Genomic DNA, 15,246 nt, shown 5'->3' with positions numbered 1-15,246 from the left:
TCTTTTCATATAACTTTTTGGAGCCTGTCCCAGAGTGAGGCAGCAACATCAAAAAATTTTCCAAAGAAGAGGCCTATAATATGGCTTGCCATAAAATAAACTGATGTTCTCAAAATCTCCAGGGGACTTCTGCAGGATACATGGCCTTGTGTGCCAAAATCAAACAAACAATATAAAAATTTTCATTAGGTAACTCAAGTTTCCTGCTTGGCTTCTCAACTGGAGAAAGTGTTGGAGACGGAAATTTAAGTAACTATAACTGCTTTCAAGACAGAAGTAGAATTACATTTCTACTCAACAATTCATTCACATTTAGACAATGTTTAACGAGATCTCTCTTTTGAAAAGGAAGAAATAGAAATATCAGAAGAATAATGTGAGACTAGTAAATTTTTTTCAGCCATAATATCACCAAGTGGATAAAGTGATGAATCACTATATGCGTGGGTAACTAAAAACTAAGCCTCCTGGATAATGTAGCTTAAATTATGTAACTATCAACCAAACTGGTATACTATTATAATAATATACTCTATATACTTATATATATACTATATAGAGTATACATAGTATATTATAGTTATATATAATATATATACTTATACATAGCATATGTATATTATACATAGCATATTATATATTGTATATATTAACTTAGTATATTTTATATGTTATATGCAGCACATTGCATATATTGTAATTATATTGAGGGCACAGGCATAAAAAACAAACAGGCTAGAGAGTACCTCCAGAAAATCAAATTGCTGGATGGAAAGTTTCAAAACATTCACTAAAAGCAGAAAGCTCAAGGGGTCGCTCCTCCCGGAAAAAAAATCTTCTGGACCAAAATATCAGCAATGCAGAGGTGCAGAAGCCTTGATCTACACCTTCTTTCATACGGGGCTTTGTTGCTCAAGCCAGATTTTGCACAGGCCACTTTCTGGTCCCTGAAGAGCCCAGCTCTGCATTCGTCCTTCCCATTTCACCATCACCCTCACAGCAGCTTCCCTGATTCCTTCAAGAGAAGATCACACCTTTCCAAGAATTTTAAGTAGGGGCATGAATCATCTTCCAGGAATCTACGGGATTCCCCCCTCTCACCCAGGTCGGATAACACCTACCGTGGGTTCACTTTGGTCTACCTAGCAACTAGCACAGAATGAATGAAACGTCAGAGGGGTCACCACCTCGTGAGCTCGAAATGATTCAATAACATGTATAAACTCCCAGACCGCGGTCCGACCCAGGAGGCTGCAGCCATCAGGTTTGCAGATCGAGGAAGAAGTCCATGGCTTCGGTTTCTCAGCTGCCCAGCTTTCCAGCCTTCACTTTCCACCCTAGCTCCCCCACTTTCCCGCCTTTCCCGGGATAGCTCGGCTGGGAGGGGCTCTGGCTCCTGCCCCTGCGCCTGCGCCTTTCTGTCTTCACTGCGGACCAGGCTGCCGGAAGCACTATCCCGCTTCCTATTGGTCATTTTCAGAGCCAATCCATAAAACGCATGCCCGGAATCAGGATCCCGCCCACTTTCACACCCAGTGTCCAACCCAGGAGGAGAAAGCCGACTATGTCAACAGCGCCTGGGCGGGCAGGCGTGCCCCGGAAGCAGTTCTTTGGACCGGTGACACGTAGCAACCGGGCTTGTACTGGGTCTGGAATTGAGTTTGGAGGTTACTCGGGGTCTCTGGAAACCCCGCCGCCGCCGCCGCCTCCGCCGCCTCCGCGTCGGGTAAGTGTCCCGAGCCCGCGTCACAGTGTTTGGAGCCTGTCCGCAGCGGTGCGGCTCCGCTGGGGCGCCGCGGTGCTCGGCCCCGACCCACCCCTGCCTCGCTCCCTCGGGTCCCTGTCCCGACGCGGCCCCGCCTCCAGGCCGCGACCCGTGGGGTCTGCGCTCTCCCCGGGATCCGCTGTGTCCGGTCCGGAGTCGGCCTCGTTCCCCAGGGCCCGCGCCCTTGGTCCTGACAGGGACCCGCGGGGGTCTGCGCTCTCCGGGCCGGCCGCCAACTCCAGGGCTCCGCGCGGTTCTTCCCCGGGTCGGCGCCCTTGGGCCTGGCCGCGACCCGCAGGGGTCTGCGCGCTCGGGGGGGGGGGGGTGTTCCGCGCTCTCCTGCCCAGGCCGGGACCCCCCTCCTTCGCCAGGGGCCTGCGGGCCCTGTCCTCTGCAAAGCTCGGTCTCCAGGGGAGCAGCCAGCCATCCTGGTGTGGTAGCATCAGTTCCCTGCAGAGCTCCTCCTCCTCCTCCTTCTCCTCCCCCCAAGACTCGTCCTGAGGAGGTTCCTGGGCTCCATGAGATCTCGGTGCCCTCTGCGGCTCAGCTTGAAGACCAGACCCTTTCCCTTCCAGCGCAGGCCCCCTACAATTACACAAGAAACGTCCCTTGCCTTGCAGATGTATTTGCTTTAAGCAGGGGGCCAGGAACGAATGGAGGAGGACCTTGGGTGTAAACAGGTGTTTGCCATTTCCCTTTCATTACAGGTCGTTTGCCATGTCGGGCTTTGATAACGTGAGCCCGGATTTCTTCCAGACCAGTTACAGCATCGATGACCAGTCTCAGCAGTCCTATGATTATGGAGGAAGTGGAGGACCTTATAGCAAGTAACTGTACAACTGTGGCAGTTTTGTTTAATTTATATCTTTGAGAAACACGTATTTTAGGATGTCTGCTTCTGCCCCAAATTGAGTGTGTAAACATTAACCCTTTTTAGGAACTTTATTTTTCTTAATCTGCTTTGGGATCGCTCTGTGTAAAATTGGGTGTCGTCTGCAAAATCTCCAGGTGTGCTGGGGGAGGAAAAGTAGCTCATCCAGCACTAATAGTATTTCCAAATCATTTGGGAGCTTCAAGTACCTAAATAAACACAAACCAGTAAGAATTAAAATGTTTTTGAAGATTTGTTTTGTTTTTTGGCCGGTCGTGGGGCCTGACCTCTGGGCCTGGGCACTGTCTCTCAGCTTGAAAACTTGTTTGTTAGTTAGATAGGTACAATTCTTACTTTGTCAACTAAAATGGAGAGTGCTTCGTGACACTGTTTGATAATTTAAGGTTGTGACTTTAATAAAGCATTTTTAACCTCTTCGTATAGCAAAATTATGACTAGTCTTACAGAAGTTACTAGTTGTTGATTGAAGAAGCTCTAAACTATTAAAAGTAAAGTTATCTTTTTATAGTATCTGGTATTTGTGGCAAAAAATTAACTGAAAGCAATCTAAGACATCTTATGAACACTATGGACCCATTTTCCGGAAATACATCTCTATAGTCTTTAACCACTCTCTTAAGGGTGTGTGTAACTTCATACAATTTATTTGTCATCTGTTTCTCTATGGATTCTCAATTTCAGACTTCATGAGGACTATCCCAGAAAGAGTGCAAAGGAGATTGTATACCTAGTCAGTCAAGAAGAATACAGAAAGAATGCTTCTAATTAATTTAGCTGAATGAATGTGCCACACATTTTTTTAAATGCAAGAAGATAGTTTAGCCCCATTACAGAATTGTTTGCATAGGTTATCATTTTTATAATCCTAGCTTATTTGAATATGCTTGGTTTGAATGAAATATGTATCAAATTTAACTTGTTGAACAAATGGACTGAGCATGTATGAATATCTCCTATGCATTACTTTTTTTCTTTCTCTTAAATTTTCATTTAACTACCAAAGAGGATTTATCTCTTTGATCAATTCATTGGGAAGAATTAGAAAAATCATGGAGATTTCCATTAATTTATTTGCCTAAATATGTTTAATGCTTAAATATATTTTGATGATTGTTGTGCCTGTGTTAGGGAAAATGATTGCAACATTAGCTAGAATACATCTACAAAATCCTTGTGTATATAAGTAGTAGGCCTTTGGAGAACCTGTCAGTTTTTTACAAAATGATCTTTATCCTTAGATTCAACGAAATCTCCTGAGTTTGTCTCTGTTTCTGTCCTGACTTTATTTGTATCATTTAAATGTGTGGCTTGCCCTCTTTATTTCATCTGTAATCATCTAATTTGTGTCTCTACATAGTAGTTGTATAGATACATTCTTTTGCTAATTATCCTCACAATTCCATTCTAAACAAATCATGTAAGAGTAAACATTGCTTCAATACTAGTAAAGAAGTTTTATTCTAGTTACTTAGTGACCATTACTTCCAGTTAGCAGTATGGACTTGTTGCTGATGCTTTGGAAAACAAAAGGTGATATGTATGAGCAGTAGTGTGAATTTCTGGGCATTATAAAAAATTGTACCTTTCTGCTTCCTCCCACACCCCCCTTTATATATTGCAAATAGATCTACAACCTTAAGGTATTTTAAATGACCATCTCAGTTCACTAAGCAACAAAAAGCTTAGCTCCCTGTTTGAAAATCTAGATTCAAGTAGCCTAATACTCAGATTGTCTTCTAGTTTATATTAGTCTTACATTTCTACATTTGCCCTAAAGTCACTTTTAACATTCTGTGGTTTCCTTTTATGGGAATTCCACAGGTATCATAGTGTATGAATCCCACATTGCTTTCTAGATATAATTTGAAAAGATATACTAATATCAAACTTTTATCCATTCACTTGGTTTTTTTTTGTTTTGGGGGGGGTCCGGTCCTGGGGCCTGAACTCTGAGCCTGGGCACTGTCCCTCAGCTCTTCAGCTCAAAGCTAGCACTCTACCACTTGAGCCACAGCGCAGCTACTGGCTTTTTTTTTCTTTTTGCTTATGTGGTGCTGAGGAATCGAACCTAAGGCATCATGCATGCAAGGCAAGAACTCTACCACTGAGCCACCTTCCCAGCCCACTTATTTTGTTTTTTTAAAGATATTGAGAGAGATTATGGTTTTGTCTTTGATTACCTCATGATGTTCTTATGGAGTATGATTATGGTATTGTCTTTGATTAACCTCATTATATTCTTACAGAATATCTGAGGATTTTCATGAACATAAGTGGGCCATCCTATGCCATTGTGTTAAGAGGCTTTTCTTTGTTGTTGATACAGAGTGCTTATAAGAGTAATTTAGCATATGCTACTTTTCCTTCTGTGAAGTGTTGGTTTTGTAAAGAACATGTCAACCATAACATGACTTAGTTTAAAATGAACAGGAGCAAGTCAGAACTTTTCCTGAAGAGGTCTTAACCGAGAAAGCAATAGTAAAATTCTATCTTGGAGTTGGCATAATAATGCCACCTTTGAAATGATCTGCAAGCATTTGTCTTCCATATATGAAATTTATGGGATTATATTGGCAGTTCTCAGTATAGACTACAGACCTTATAGGATGCTTGAAGGTTTTCAGGAAGCCTCAAAGGTCAAAAGTTATTTTTCTAACACTACTAATACTTCTTATACTGTTTTAGGAGGGTTAACATTTGCATTAATATTGCAACATTTGGTAAAACCACTGGTACTTGAGAATGAATCAACAACTGATATCAAATTGTTTACTAGTCTTATTTTTTAATGTTGCACACAGAGGTTACCGTGAGTTAGTTTTCTTTAAAGATTATCTTGATACAAAGAGCAATAATTGTCAGCATTAAATCCTGACCCTACATTGTACTAATTTCTTTATGCGACAATATGGGAAACAGACATAGCACTTCTGTTCCATATTGAAGTTATGATGTTCCAAAACACATGCAATTGGAGTACCAATCCAAACTTGAATTTTTTTATTTGAAATAACAACTGGCAGATAAACTGATTAGTTAGACTTGAGTATTTGTCAGATAGTTTCTCAGAAATGAATAAACGATTTGTTGTTTCCAAAAGAGTAATTGGCAGTGTGTGTCTTTCCTGGCCAAGTTCAAGTCTTCAGGTAAATATGAGGATTTGTCACTATGAGATTGTCAGCTTCCTACTAATTGAACTTTTTCTTTTCTGATAAAATTAGGGGTAATATTAACAAACAAGATTTTTAGTCTTGTAGAGTTCAATATGTCAATATTTGAAAGAGGCATGAGTAAAACTTTAAAACATAGCATAACTAAAGGTAATATTTTTAAGTGTCAGTGACCTTAAAGAAGTTTACGTGAGTAAGGATCCATTCAGGGAGAAAGATAGATCAATGCATTTTAAATGTAACAGGATATTCAACAGGATATTGATGCTGTTTCGTTTTATATATATATATATATATATATATATATATATATATATATTCCAAAAATTTAGTACTTCAGGTTTACATATATAGCAAAAAGAATATTTGTGATATACGATGGATACTTCCAGAACTATACAAGTATATACAAGTATATGTGTATGTTTGTGTTTACTTTCTATAAAAAGCAGTCACTCTAGTTGTATATATTGTTTGCAACTTTGAACATTGCTCCATTTTTATCATTCTTCATCAGTATTCATAAAATGACTTTTTAATAGTAATCTATTACATGCACAGATCACAGTATATGTACTTATAGCTATTGTTATATTTTGTTATAATAATTAGCAGTGAGGACCATATTATATGCCAAAAAATGGATAGTGTTTACATAAGCATGAGTTGGTCTAGTGTATTTTTTTTGTAAGTACCAGTATTTGGTACTTTCCACTGGAACCAGGTTTCCAGATCTTTTTGGTTTTGTTATTTTTGATGTAGCTTCTCACATTTTTACTCAGGTTCCCTTGAACTGTGGTCCTCCCGTCTCTCCTGTAGCTAGTGTTACATGTATACCTTTATGCCCAGCTTATTTTTGAGAAAAGTTTTCACTAACTTATTTAACTCCAGCTAGCCTCAAACTTCAGTCTTCCTAACTCTTCCTCCCAAGTAGTTGGGAATATAGGTGTGAACCACTTCACCTGACTTTATTAATAATAGTTCTTCAGAATCACATTGAAATCTGCAAAAGGACTATGTGTAGCTGCATATTTACTATTGGTTTGATTTTTTTTAGTTCGATTAATTTTTTATTAATAGATGACATTACATTTTGTAGTTCTAAAAAGGGAACCAAACATTTTAAAAAATTAGACTAGAATTTCTAGGATTCTTCATTTTTTTTAAAAAAGAAGTATCCTCTAAATAATTACTTTAATTTCTTACTATATAGTTAGCCCCATTAGTATATAAATGATATTGTTCCAGAAGGTGTTGAAACATATTTAAAGATGCAGTTTCATAATATGCCTACTAGAAAGTTGTCTGCTATTCACTATGCAAGCAGAATTTATGGTAATACAAATAAGATTATATGTATATGACCACTTTGAAAATTTTAAATACTCTTTAAAACATAATATATACTAATAATAATTTGACATGCATCCCACATGTGCATGCCAATACCATTGGAGATAGGAGTCCCACTGACTTTTCTTCCTAGGCTGGCTTCAAACTGTAATTTTCCAGGTCTCTGCCTCCTTAGGATTATGTGTGTGAACCAATGATACTCAGCTAATATTGATTGAAGAGATTTAATCATTTTGTCAAAAATTATTGTACTATGAAGAGTGAAGAAGAATGGTGATTCAGTGGATATCCACTTATATAGCATGTAGTACAAAAACTATTAAGCTTTCATCTGTCATCTGAAACATCAAGTTATTTCATAATCTAATATTATGTACCATCATTAAGCAAGGAAAATAGACCAGGTGTTTAAGTTTTTATTTGCTTATCTCCTAATATTTAAAGTCTAGTAACTTTTGAACTGCCTAAATGTTGCAAAAGTTAATACTGTTGTCATTAAGATTTTCTACAAAACATGATGACTTTGTTGTAAAAATGATTAATTTAATATTAATCATTGCAACCATTCAAATGGTAGCAAAGTGGCTAGTCTAGACGTTGCATGACTAGGAATTCTCTATCAAATCAGCATTTAGGATTTAAGGAATTTTATGGTTGAGGTTGGAATATTTCTGACCACTTTTATTTCCTTTGATATATAGACAATATGCTGGCTATGACTACTCGCAACAAGGCCGATTTGTTCCTCCAGACATGATGCAGCCACAACAGCCATACACTGGGCAGATTTATCAACCAACTCAGACATATACTCCAACCACAAGCCAGCCATTCTATGGAAACAACTTTGAGGATGAGCCACCATTATTAGAAGGTAAAAATTATACAGGTTGTACAGTTTGCATATCTCCTCTCTGAAATGTTTTCGATCAGAAGTATTTTAGATTTTGAAGTGTTTTTTAAACGTTGAATTTTCACAGCCTTTATTGGCTCAATACCTCTAATCTGAAATACTGCACAATCTAGAACTTTTTATTTTTAAACCGTTGTAAAGAGTTTATTTAGAAATGAGAAAGTAAGGCTACTCTGTAGAGTGAGCAGTGGGACCTGGAAACTGGATGTCCCTTCACACTTTTTGGTATTAATGTTGAAAATTTTTATATTTCAGACCCTTTCAGATTTCAGGGTTTTCCGTAGAGATGTTCAACATGTGCTCTGTAGTGTCCAGTTGGTCATCAAAAACGAATCTTAATCTGGAGCTATTACCATTTCTTTTAAAAGAATGATCTTACAGACTTGAAAAAGCTTTGTATTAAGTAATTCATTTTGAACAATGTATATATGAATGACACTTGGTCAGAGGGCTCTAGATTTCTAAAGTGATAGTACAGTGTATTAATATGGGAACATATTAGCATATGACTTTTAGATTATTAATTAAATTTGGTCTGTGGAAGTGAAAGGAATTCTAAGGTATTTCATTGTTCCTATGAAAATAAACTAGCAATTTCTGGGATTACTTTACGATACAGTGGTTTTCAAATTATATTGCAAATATGTAAAGCAGAAGTTCTGAAATTTTCATAGCTGAATTACCCTTGTAATATAAAATCAAAGCCATAAATGTTCCCTTAAATATTTACAGGAATGCAGTTTTATATATTGTTCACAGGGCCTGCAGGATATTCTGAATTTCTAGGTAAAGAGTTCCTTACTATTAAAACTGTTGAGAGAGAAAGAGAGAGAGAGAGAAAGAGAGAGAGATAGATAGATAGATAGATAGATAGATAGATAGATAGATAGATAGATAGATAGATAGATAGATAGATAATTTTTTTCTGAACAGACATAGCTGAGAGGTGTAGTTAGGGTTTTATCACTTCTGTACCGTTTCTAATACCAAACCAGAAGTTAATTGTATGAGAAGTACCACAAACAGTGGAGACTGGCATTGAAGGTGTATCATTGAATGATACTGGATCCTATTTAGGTACTTAGTATTTCATTTTGTTTCCCTCTCCAATACTGATTCTGTTAAATTAATTATTTCCAAATCCTACTTGACTTCTGTTTTTTAGAGCTGGGAATCAATTTTGACCATATCTGGCAAAAAACACTAACTGTGCTGCATCCATTAAAAGTAGCAGATGGCAGCATCATGAATGAGACTGACTTGGCAGGACCCATGGTTTTCTGCCTTGCCTTTGGAGCCACGTTGTTACTGGTAAGACACTTGCTTCCTCTGCTGATATGAGACTTGAATATACCACAAAAAGCCATTTTGAAACTACTAGTACCTATTCTTTTAAATGGTATTGACCTACTTAAATTTAGGCCTCTTCACTACTTCTCCATTGATAGTATATTTTTAAAAATAATTTTTTATTGAAATTAAGTGATCACACAAATTTCACAGTATTGTAGGATAGTGATTCTTAAAGTCACAAACACAGTTTAACCTTCACAAGGCAAACTGTCATTATCTTCATCTATAAAGTCTGAATTCTATAAGCTCTGACAATTCAATATTTCTTTCATGCTGGGTGATACATACATTTCTTTTCTTTTGCTTAGTGTTAGCTGTTCCCTCTTTCTCATTCACTCCCTCCTATCGCTGCCCTTGAGTTACTTGTTCATTTTCATCAGTGTCCAGTGCACCTGACGGTCCCCTCTGTTGTATTTTATTTTCCCGTTTCCCTCTGATTCTGTGCAATGTATTTTTCAAATAATTTCTTACCTAGGAAGTGTTCTAAAACAAGGAAAAACAAAGTAAATAATGCATAGGTTCATTCCTCCATTCAATTCTTTCTTTTCAGATATTGACAATATTTTTTCCTTCTTGTTCCTTAAAAAAATAAAATGCAGTTGTACTTTTGTAGTAGATCTTGTTCAGTGTTCTGAAGATTACTTTTCTATACATTTAACATTTAATGAATTAAAACATTAAAAACAGCAAATTTTTGTCTGTGCCCCACCATGTCCACAAGAATGCTAAAGGATATTGAAAACAAAAAGAAATATTGTGAAGACAAATACTGTTATTTATTTTTATATATCTGCTTTATGAGATAAATAGTATAATAGTAGTCAGAAGACCTGAGCTTGAACTCAGTGTTTTATTTAATTATTAATTAATTCTTCTATTATTTAATTCTTCAGATCCCGCTAACAGATAATAGTCCTATGCTTCCCTCCTAACAGAATTGTTTTGAAAATAAAACAAGATAGGTTATTTGCAAAGTCAGAAGCACTGTGCAAATGAAGCTTTATTATTGCTGCATGGATGAAATCATCAAACTCAACTGATCCAGACTTCCATGTACCAAATCAATTATTTAGAAATAAATGCTGGGCCATAAAAGTTCAGACTTTTCTATCTACTATAATCTGTAGATTCTAAAGATTGAGTTTTATGTCAAGAATCTAGTTTTTTTGATAAAAAGGTCTTTCTGTTTAATGATAGTATGACTTGAATGTGGTGTAGTGCATATAGATTGACTAGTAAGGTAGTTCCTAGTAGTTAATCTTTACCATCCTAAAAGTATTTAGCAGTATCTTCAAGAGACAATTTAACTGAGAAAATATCTTTATTATATTCCTCTTTTTGTTGTTTTTTTTGTTCTCCTTTCCCCACAGAGCCCTGGCTTGCTTTTCCCTAGGTCTTCTAACACCCATACGATGGGATGATAAAATTTTTTTTAGTACTAGAAAGATTATAGTTTCATCTGCCAATGGAGATAAGTTGCCTTGGCACATGTTAGTTGGAATTGGGTACTTTCTAGTAATTGCAATTTTCCAAGCATTTTAAATGGCTTTCCATCTTGTCTTTGTAGTTTATTTGCTTAGAATCTGCCAAAGTTCTTTTTAGATGTTCTATTTTAGACAATTGTACAATGATTTTGTCTCTTTATTTGTTCAATTCTAGCCAGCCTCATATCCTACCAGGAAAATGGGAAAATAATTGGGAGATGATACTTTAAACTTAAGTAATATTAAAAACTAGTCTACTCTTTTAATTTCTGAACAAACAGTATATAGTTGTGTAGATTTTTGGTACTTACAAATTGAATTTTTTCTATTTGTGCCATTTTAGATGAAATAAGGCCCTAAATAACTTACTTCTTCCACTTAACCTGTTATCTTTTCTTTATTCCTAGGCTGGCAAAATCCAGTTTGGCTATGTATATGGGATCAGTGCAATTGGCTGTCTAGGAATGTTTTGTTTGTTAAACTTGATGAGTATGACAGGTGTTTCATTTGGTTGTGTGGCAAGTGTCCTTGGATATTGTCTTCTTCCCATGATCCTACTTTCCAGCTTTGCAGTAATATTTTCTTTACAGTAAGTACTGATCTTTATCTTGGAATTGATAACCAGTTCTATGTTAATAGCATTTATCTCACCTTCAGTTCAACAAACATGTTGTACAGGTGACTCTATTCTGTATGCTTTTGAGTGATGAACAGATAAAGTAGGAATAAATTTTAAGATCTTGGCCTGGGAAGGTGGCTCAGTGGTAGAGTGCTTGCCTTGCATGCATGAGACCCTGGATTCGATTCCTCAGTACCACATCAGCAGAAATAAGCCTGGTGCTGTGGCTCAAGTTGTAGAGTACTAGCCTTGAGCTGAGAGACAGCGCCCAAGCCCAGAGTTCAGGTCCCACAACCAACAAAAAAAATTTTTTTAAGATTTTATAGTATCTCTATTTTACCTACGATCAAAAATTCTACAGTTTTGAGTTTACTTACCAGTGATAGTAATAATGAGTGAAACAGCTGTGTTCATTAAGTCAGAAATGGAAAAAAGTGCCAGGCGCCGATGGCTCACACCTGTAATCCTAGCTACTCAGGAGGCTGAGATCTGAAAATCACAGTTCAAAGACAGCCCAGGCAGGGAAATTTTTGAGACTCTTATCTCCAATAAACCACTAGAAAACCAGAAGTGGCCCTGTGGCTCAAGTGGTAGAGCACTAGCCTTGAGCTGAAGAGCACAGGGACAGCGCCCAGGCCCAGAGTGCAAGCCCTATGACTGACCAACCAAAAAAGAAAAAGAAATGGAAAAACATTAAAGTCAGTGTGAAAATTGTGCTTACCCTCCTTATATGCTTTATTGAAATTGTATATATAATGTATATTCCCTATTCGCCATTTTTATAACTTGACAATGAAACCCTTATCTTTTGTGACAATTGGCTGTTATTGTCCTCTTTTTAAAAGTACTTAGGCTGGGCTGGGAAGATGCCTCAGTGGTAGAGCGCTTGCCTTGCATGCATGAGGCCCTGGGTTTTATTCCTCAGCACCACATAAGCAAAAAGAAAAAAGCCGGAAGTGGCGCTGTGGCTCAAGTGGTAGAATGCTAGCCTTGAGCTGAAGAGCTAAGGGACAGCGCCCAGGCCCAGAATTCAGGCCCCATGACCGGACCCCTCCAAAAAAAGTACTTAGGCTCTCATCTGTACTTGAAGGCATCTTTGTGATGTTTTAGGTTATATCAAAATCAAAAGTGTAAATTATTGCTAACGTAGCTCTTCTTGTGGTCATTGTGTATTCTTTGGCAAGAGTTCAAGCACCTCCTTGTGGCTAGTACTGGACATTACTAGTGATTAGGCTTTATTATACTGAGAAAGTTACACTTGAAAAGTTTTAAAGTGGAGGTACAAGAGAAGAGGTTACAAGAAATTTGGCAAGTTCATGATTTTACACTATTCCTTCTTTGGGCTTTTGTTGAAAAACCTATTGTCTTTTTTTTAATAATTGCTATGTTGATATTTGAATTTTACAGAAGTTAAAGTTTATACTAAAACAAGTGTTGCTTAGCCAAAAGTTGTGACAATTAATTTTGGTATGACAGCCATGAGGAAAGGTATGCTAATATCATCTGGATAGAGGCCACAGGTGATACTGCACATCCTAACAATGCCCTCCAGCAAAGATACATGCAACCCAAATAACAGTAACACCAAAGTTGGAAAACCTAGGGTTTTAAAAGAGCAAAATGTAGTTATAAATGAACTTTTTAATCACAAGAATAGTTCAACATGCTTGAATTCTCTGAGGAATGCATTTTAACATTTGAAAAGCTGCTAAATTTTGTAAAATGCTAAAAATCATACTTTTGTAATAGGATGGTGGGGTTTTTTTGTAGTGTTCTTGCCTTATGTGTAATGTTATCTGCTTTTTTTCCCTTTCCCTTTCCTCCCCAATCCCCTTTTTTATTGTTTCCAGAGGAATGATAGGAATCATTCTCACTGCTGGGATTATTGGATGGTGTAGTTTTTCTGCTTCCAAGATTTTTATTTCTGCACTAGCCATGGAAGGACAGCAGCTTCTAGTAGCATATCCTTGTGCTTTGTTATATGGAGTGTTTGCCCTGATTTCTGTCTTTTGAACTGAATTTATCTGGGATGCAGACATCAGAGGGCCAAAAAGGACTTTGAACTCTTAAATTGGACCAGCAAACAGCTGCAGCGCAACTCTCAAGATTTCCAGTAGACTGTGGGAGACTGGAAGTGAACATGTGTCTTTTGTTCATTTTTATAGAACATCCAAATACTGTATGGATTTCCCTGCAGTGTGGCTAGCTTTAATTGTTTGTGTTTGTACAGAAAAGAAGTGCTATTTCTTTCCTGATCCTGCAGCCTTTGAAAAACAACTTTTTTCCGTAAAAATTACATTTTTGATAGATTTTTATCAACTAGGAAACCAACCACAAAGCTGATAGTCTTTCTTAAAAACAGCGCAGTTATAGTAAACAAGAAATAAGTCTTACTGCACAAGTCTTTTCCAAGGACTTAGAAAAGAAAAATTACTATGGTCTCAAGTTAGTACATAACAACAGAAATCTGTATGCAGGGTTTTGTGAGTTTGCACTTCAGAAACTTGGCATTCCTATAAATTATCTCAAGAAATTTTTGGTAAAAATCAGAGACATGAGAAATTCACAGTCTACATTATTGTAGACATGAAATGTGGATAGCTGCTTAGATTCAATGTTAACATCAACTGGCCACATTAATACTTAATTGGGTCTCCATGTTTCCCAGAAGAAAGGAAATTGCTAATATTTTGAGGAAAATTTGAAATTTTACAATTCGGTATTGCAGTTTCTGTAAAATTTATTTGATGCTTATTAATTAAAACTTTCCCAATTACATTTACTGTGTTGACTTTACTTTTATTAAACCACTCTTCTGTGTGTCTCATTTTTTACAACTAGGATTTGATTTTGACTTCCAATTTAACCTACAGTTCTAAAATAGAAATCATAAAAACAGAAAAGAAAGAAAAATGAGAAATAATGACTTTGAATTATATTTTTCCTTGTCTTAAATTTATTGGATTTTATATTCTCCTTATCTTAAGTTTATTTGGTTTTTATATTCTCTTGCAAGTGAACCTGTAAAAAAATTATATGCTATATGTTGATCACTGGCTTTTTCTAGAGAAACTGCTTCTGATTGTGAACCAAGCCTGGTAAGAAGAGAAAAATTTGGTATGTACAGATAAATGTTACCTTTTAAAGAGCACACTTTTAAGTAATAAAAAATCCAGACTTAATGACACCTTTTTAAAACAAGGTTTCAAGCATAACATGACATTATAACATTTTTGTAAGATTTTAATTTCTAATCTCTGATATCACATAAATAGGTGGGGGTTTTTTGTCGTTAATTCCTAATCCTCTAGAGAAAAACTAATTGTTTTGAGGTTAGGATTTCAAACTTAACAAAATTGCTTTACAAAAATTACTTTCATTGTAATCCTCGATACCATCTTTGCCTTTTCATTATAATAAACACAGTTCTTAAGGCTGACACATGAATGCCTTCTGTTACTATGAAGTTCTTTATAATGAATGGGTACATGATGCTTTGGGAATTAAAATCTTAGATTGAACACGCTAAATTCCACATATGATCAAATTATCTTATCTGCTGCCTTCCTCTGAAAGTTTTTTAGTTCATATCTCACTGTAGAGAATTTTTTTGTCATTTACCTCCAAACTAATATGGTACTAAACTGTGTAATATTTTAACTATTGCTCTATCAAAACAGCTATGATAGCTTGGCAC

The 15,246-nt window shown here is 36.6% G+C and overlaps 1 protein-coding gene across 1 annotated transcript; it reads left to right on the top strand.

Annotated features, from left to right (window-relative positions):
• The first annotated feature begins 1,588 nt into the window (after positions 1-1,588).
• On the top strand, positions 1,589-14,327 carry Yipf5 (Yip1 domain family member 5). Its single transcript, XM_070036299.1, has 6 exons — positions 1,589-1,726; positions 2,473-2,592; positions 7,882-8,054; positions 9,259-9,404; positions 11,338-11,519; positions 13,400-14,327. Exons 2-6 carry the CDS (start codon positions 2,483-2,485, stop codon positions 13,560-13,562), a joined length of 774 nt encoding a protein of 257 aa, XP_069892400.1. The 5' UTR covers positions 1,589-1,726; positions 2,473-2,482; the 3' UTR covers positions 13,563-14,327.
• The last annotated feature ends 919 nt before the right edge of the window (positions 14,328-15,246 follow it).

The sequence above is a fragment of the Dipodomys merriami genome, unplaced genomic scaffold (genome assembly GCF_024711535.1).
Source record: "Dipodomys merriami isolate MVZ:Mamm:240054 unplaced genomic scaffold, mDipMer1.0.p SCAF_27, whole genome shotgun sequence".
Classification (NCBI taxonomy): domain Eukaryota; kingdom Metazoa; phylum Chordata; class Mammalia; order Rodentia; family Heteromyidae; genus Dipodomys; species Dipodomys merriami.
The sequence above is the reverse complement of the archived record's forward strand: the minus strand, read 5'-3'. Positions and strand labels throughout refer to the sequence as shown.

Bases quoted from the DNA above. Each gene is read 5' to 3' on its own strand.
- Yipf5 (XM_070036299.1), top strand. From the start codon at position 2,483: ATGTCGGGCTTTGATAACGTGAGCCCGGATTTCTTCCAGACCAGTTAC. The intron at 2,593-7,881 runs GTAACTGTACAA...TTTGATATATAG, and splicing joins AGTGGAGGACCTTATAGCAA to ACAATATGCTGGCTATGACT. The intron at 11,520-13,399 runs GTAAGTACTGAT...TATTGTTTCCAG, and splicing joins GCAGTAATATTTTCTTTACA to AGGAATGATAGGAATCATTC.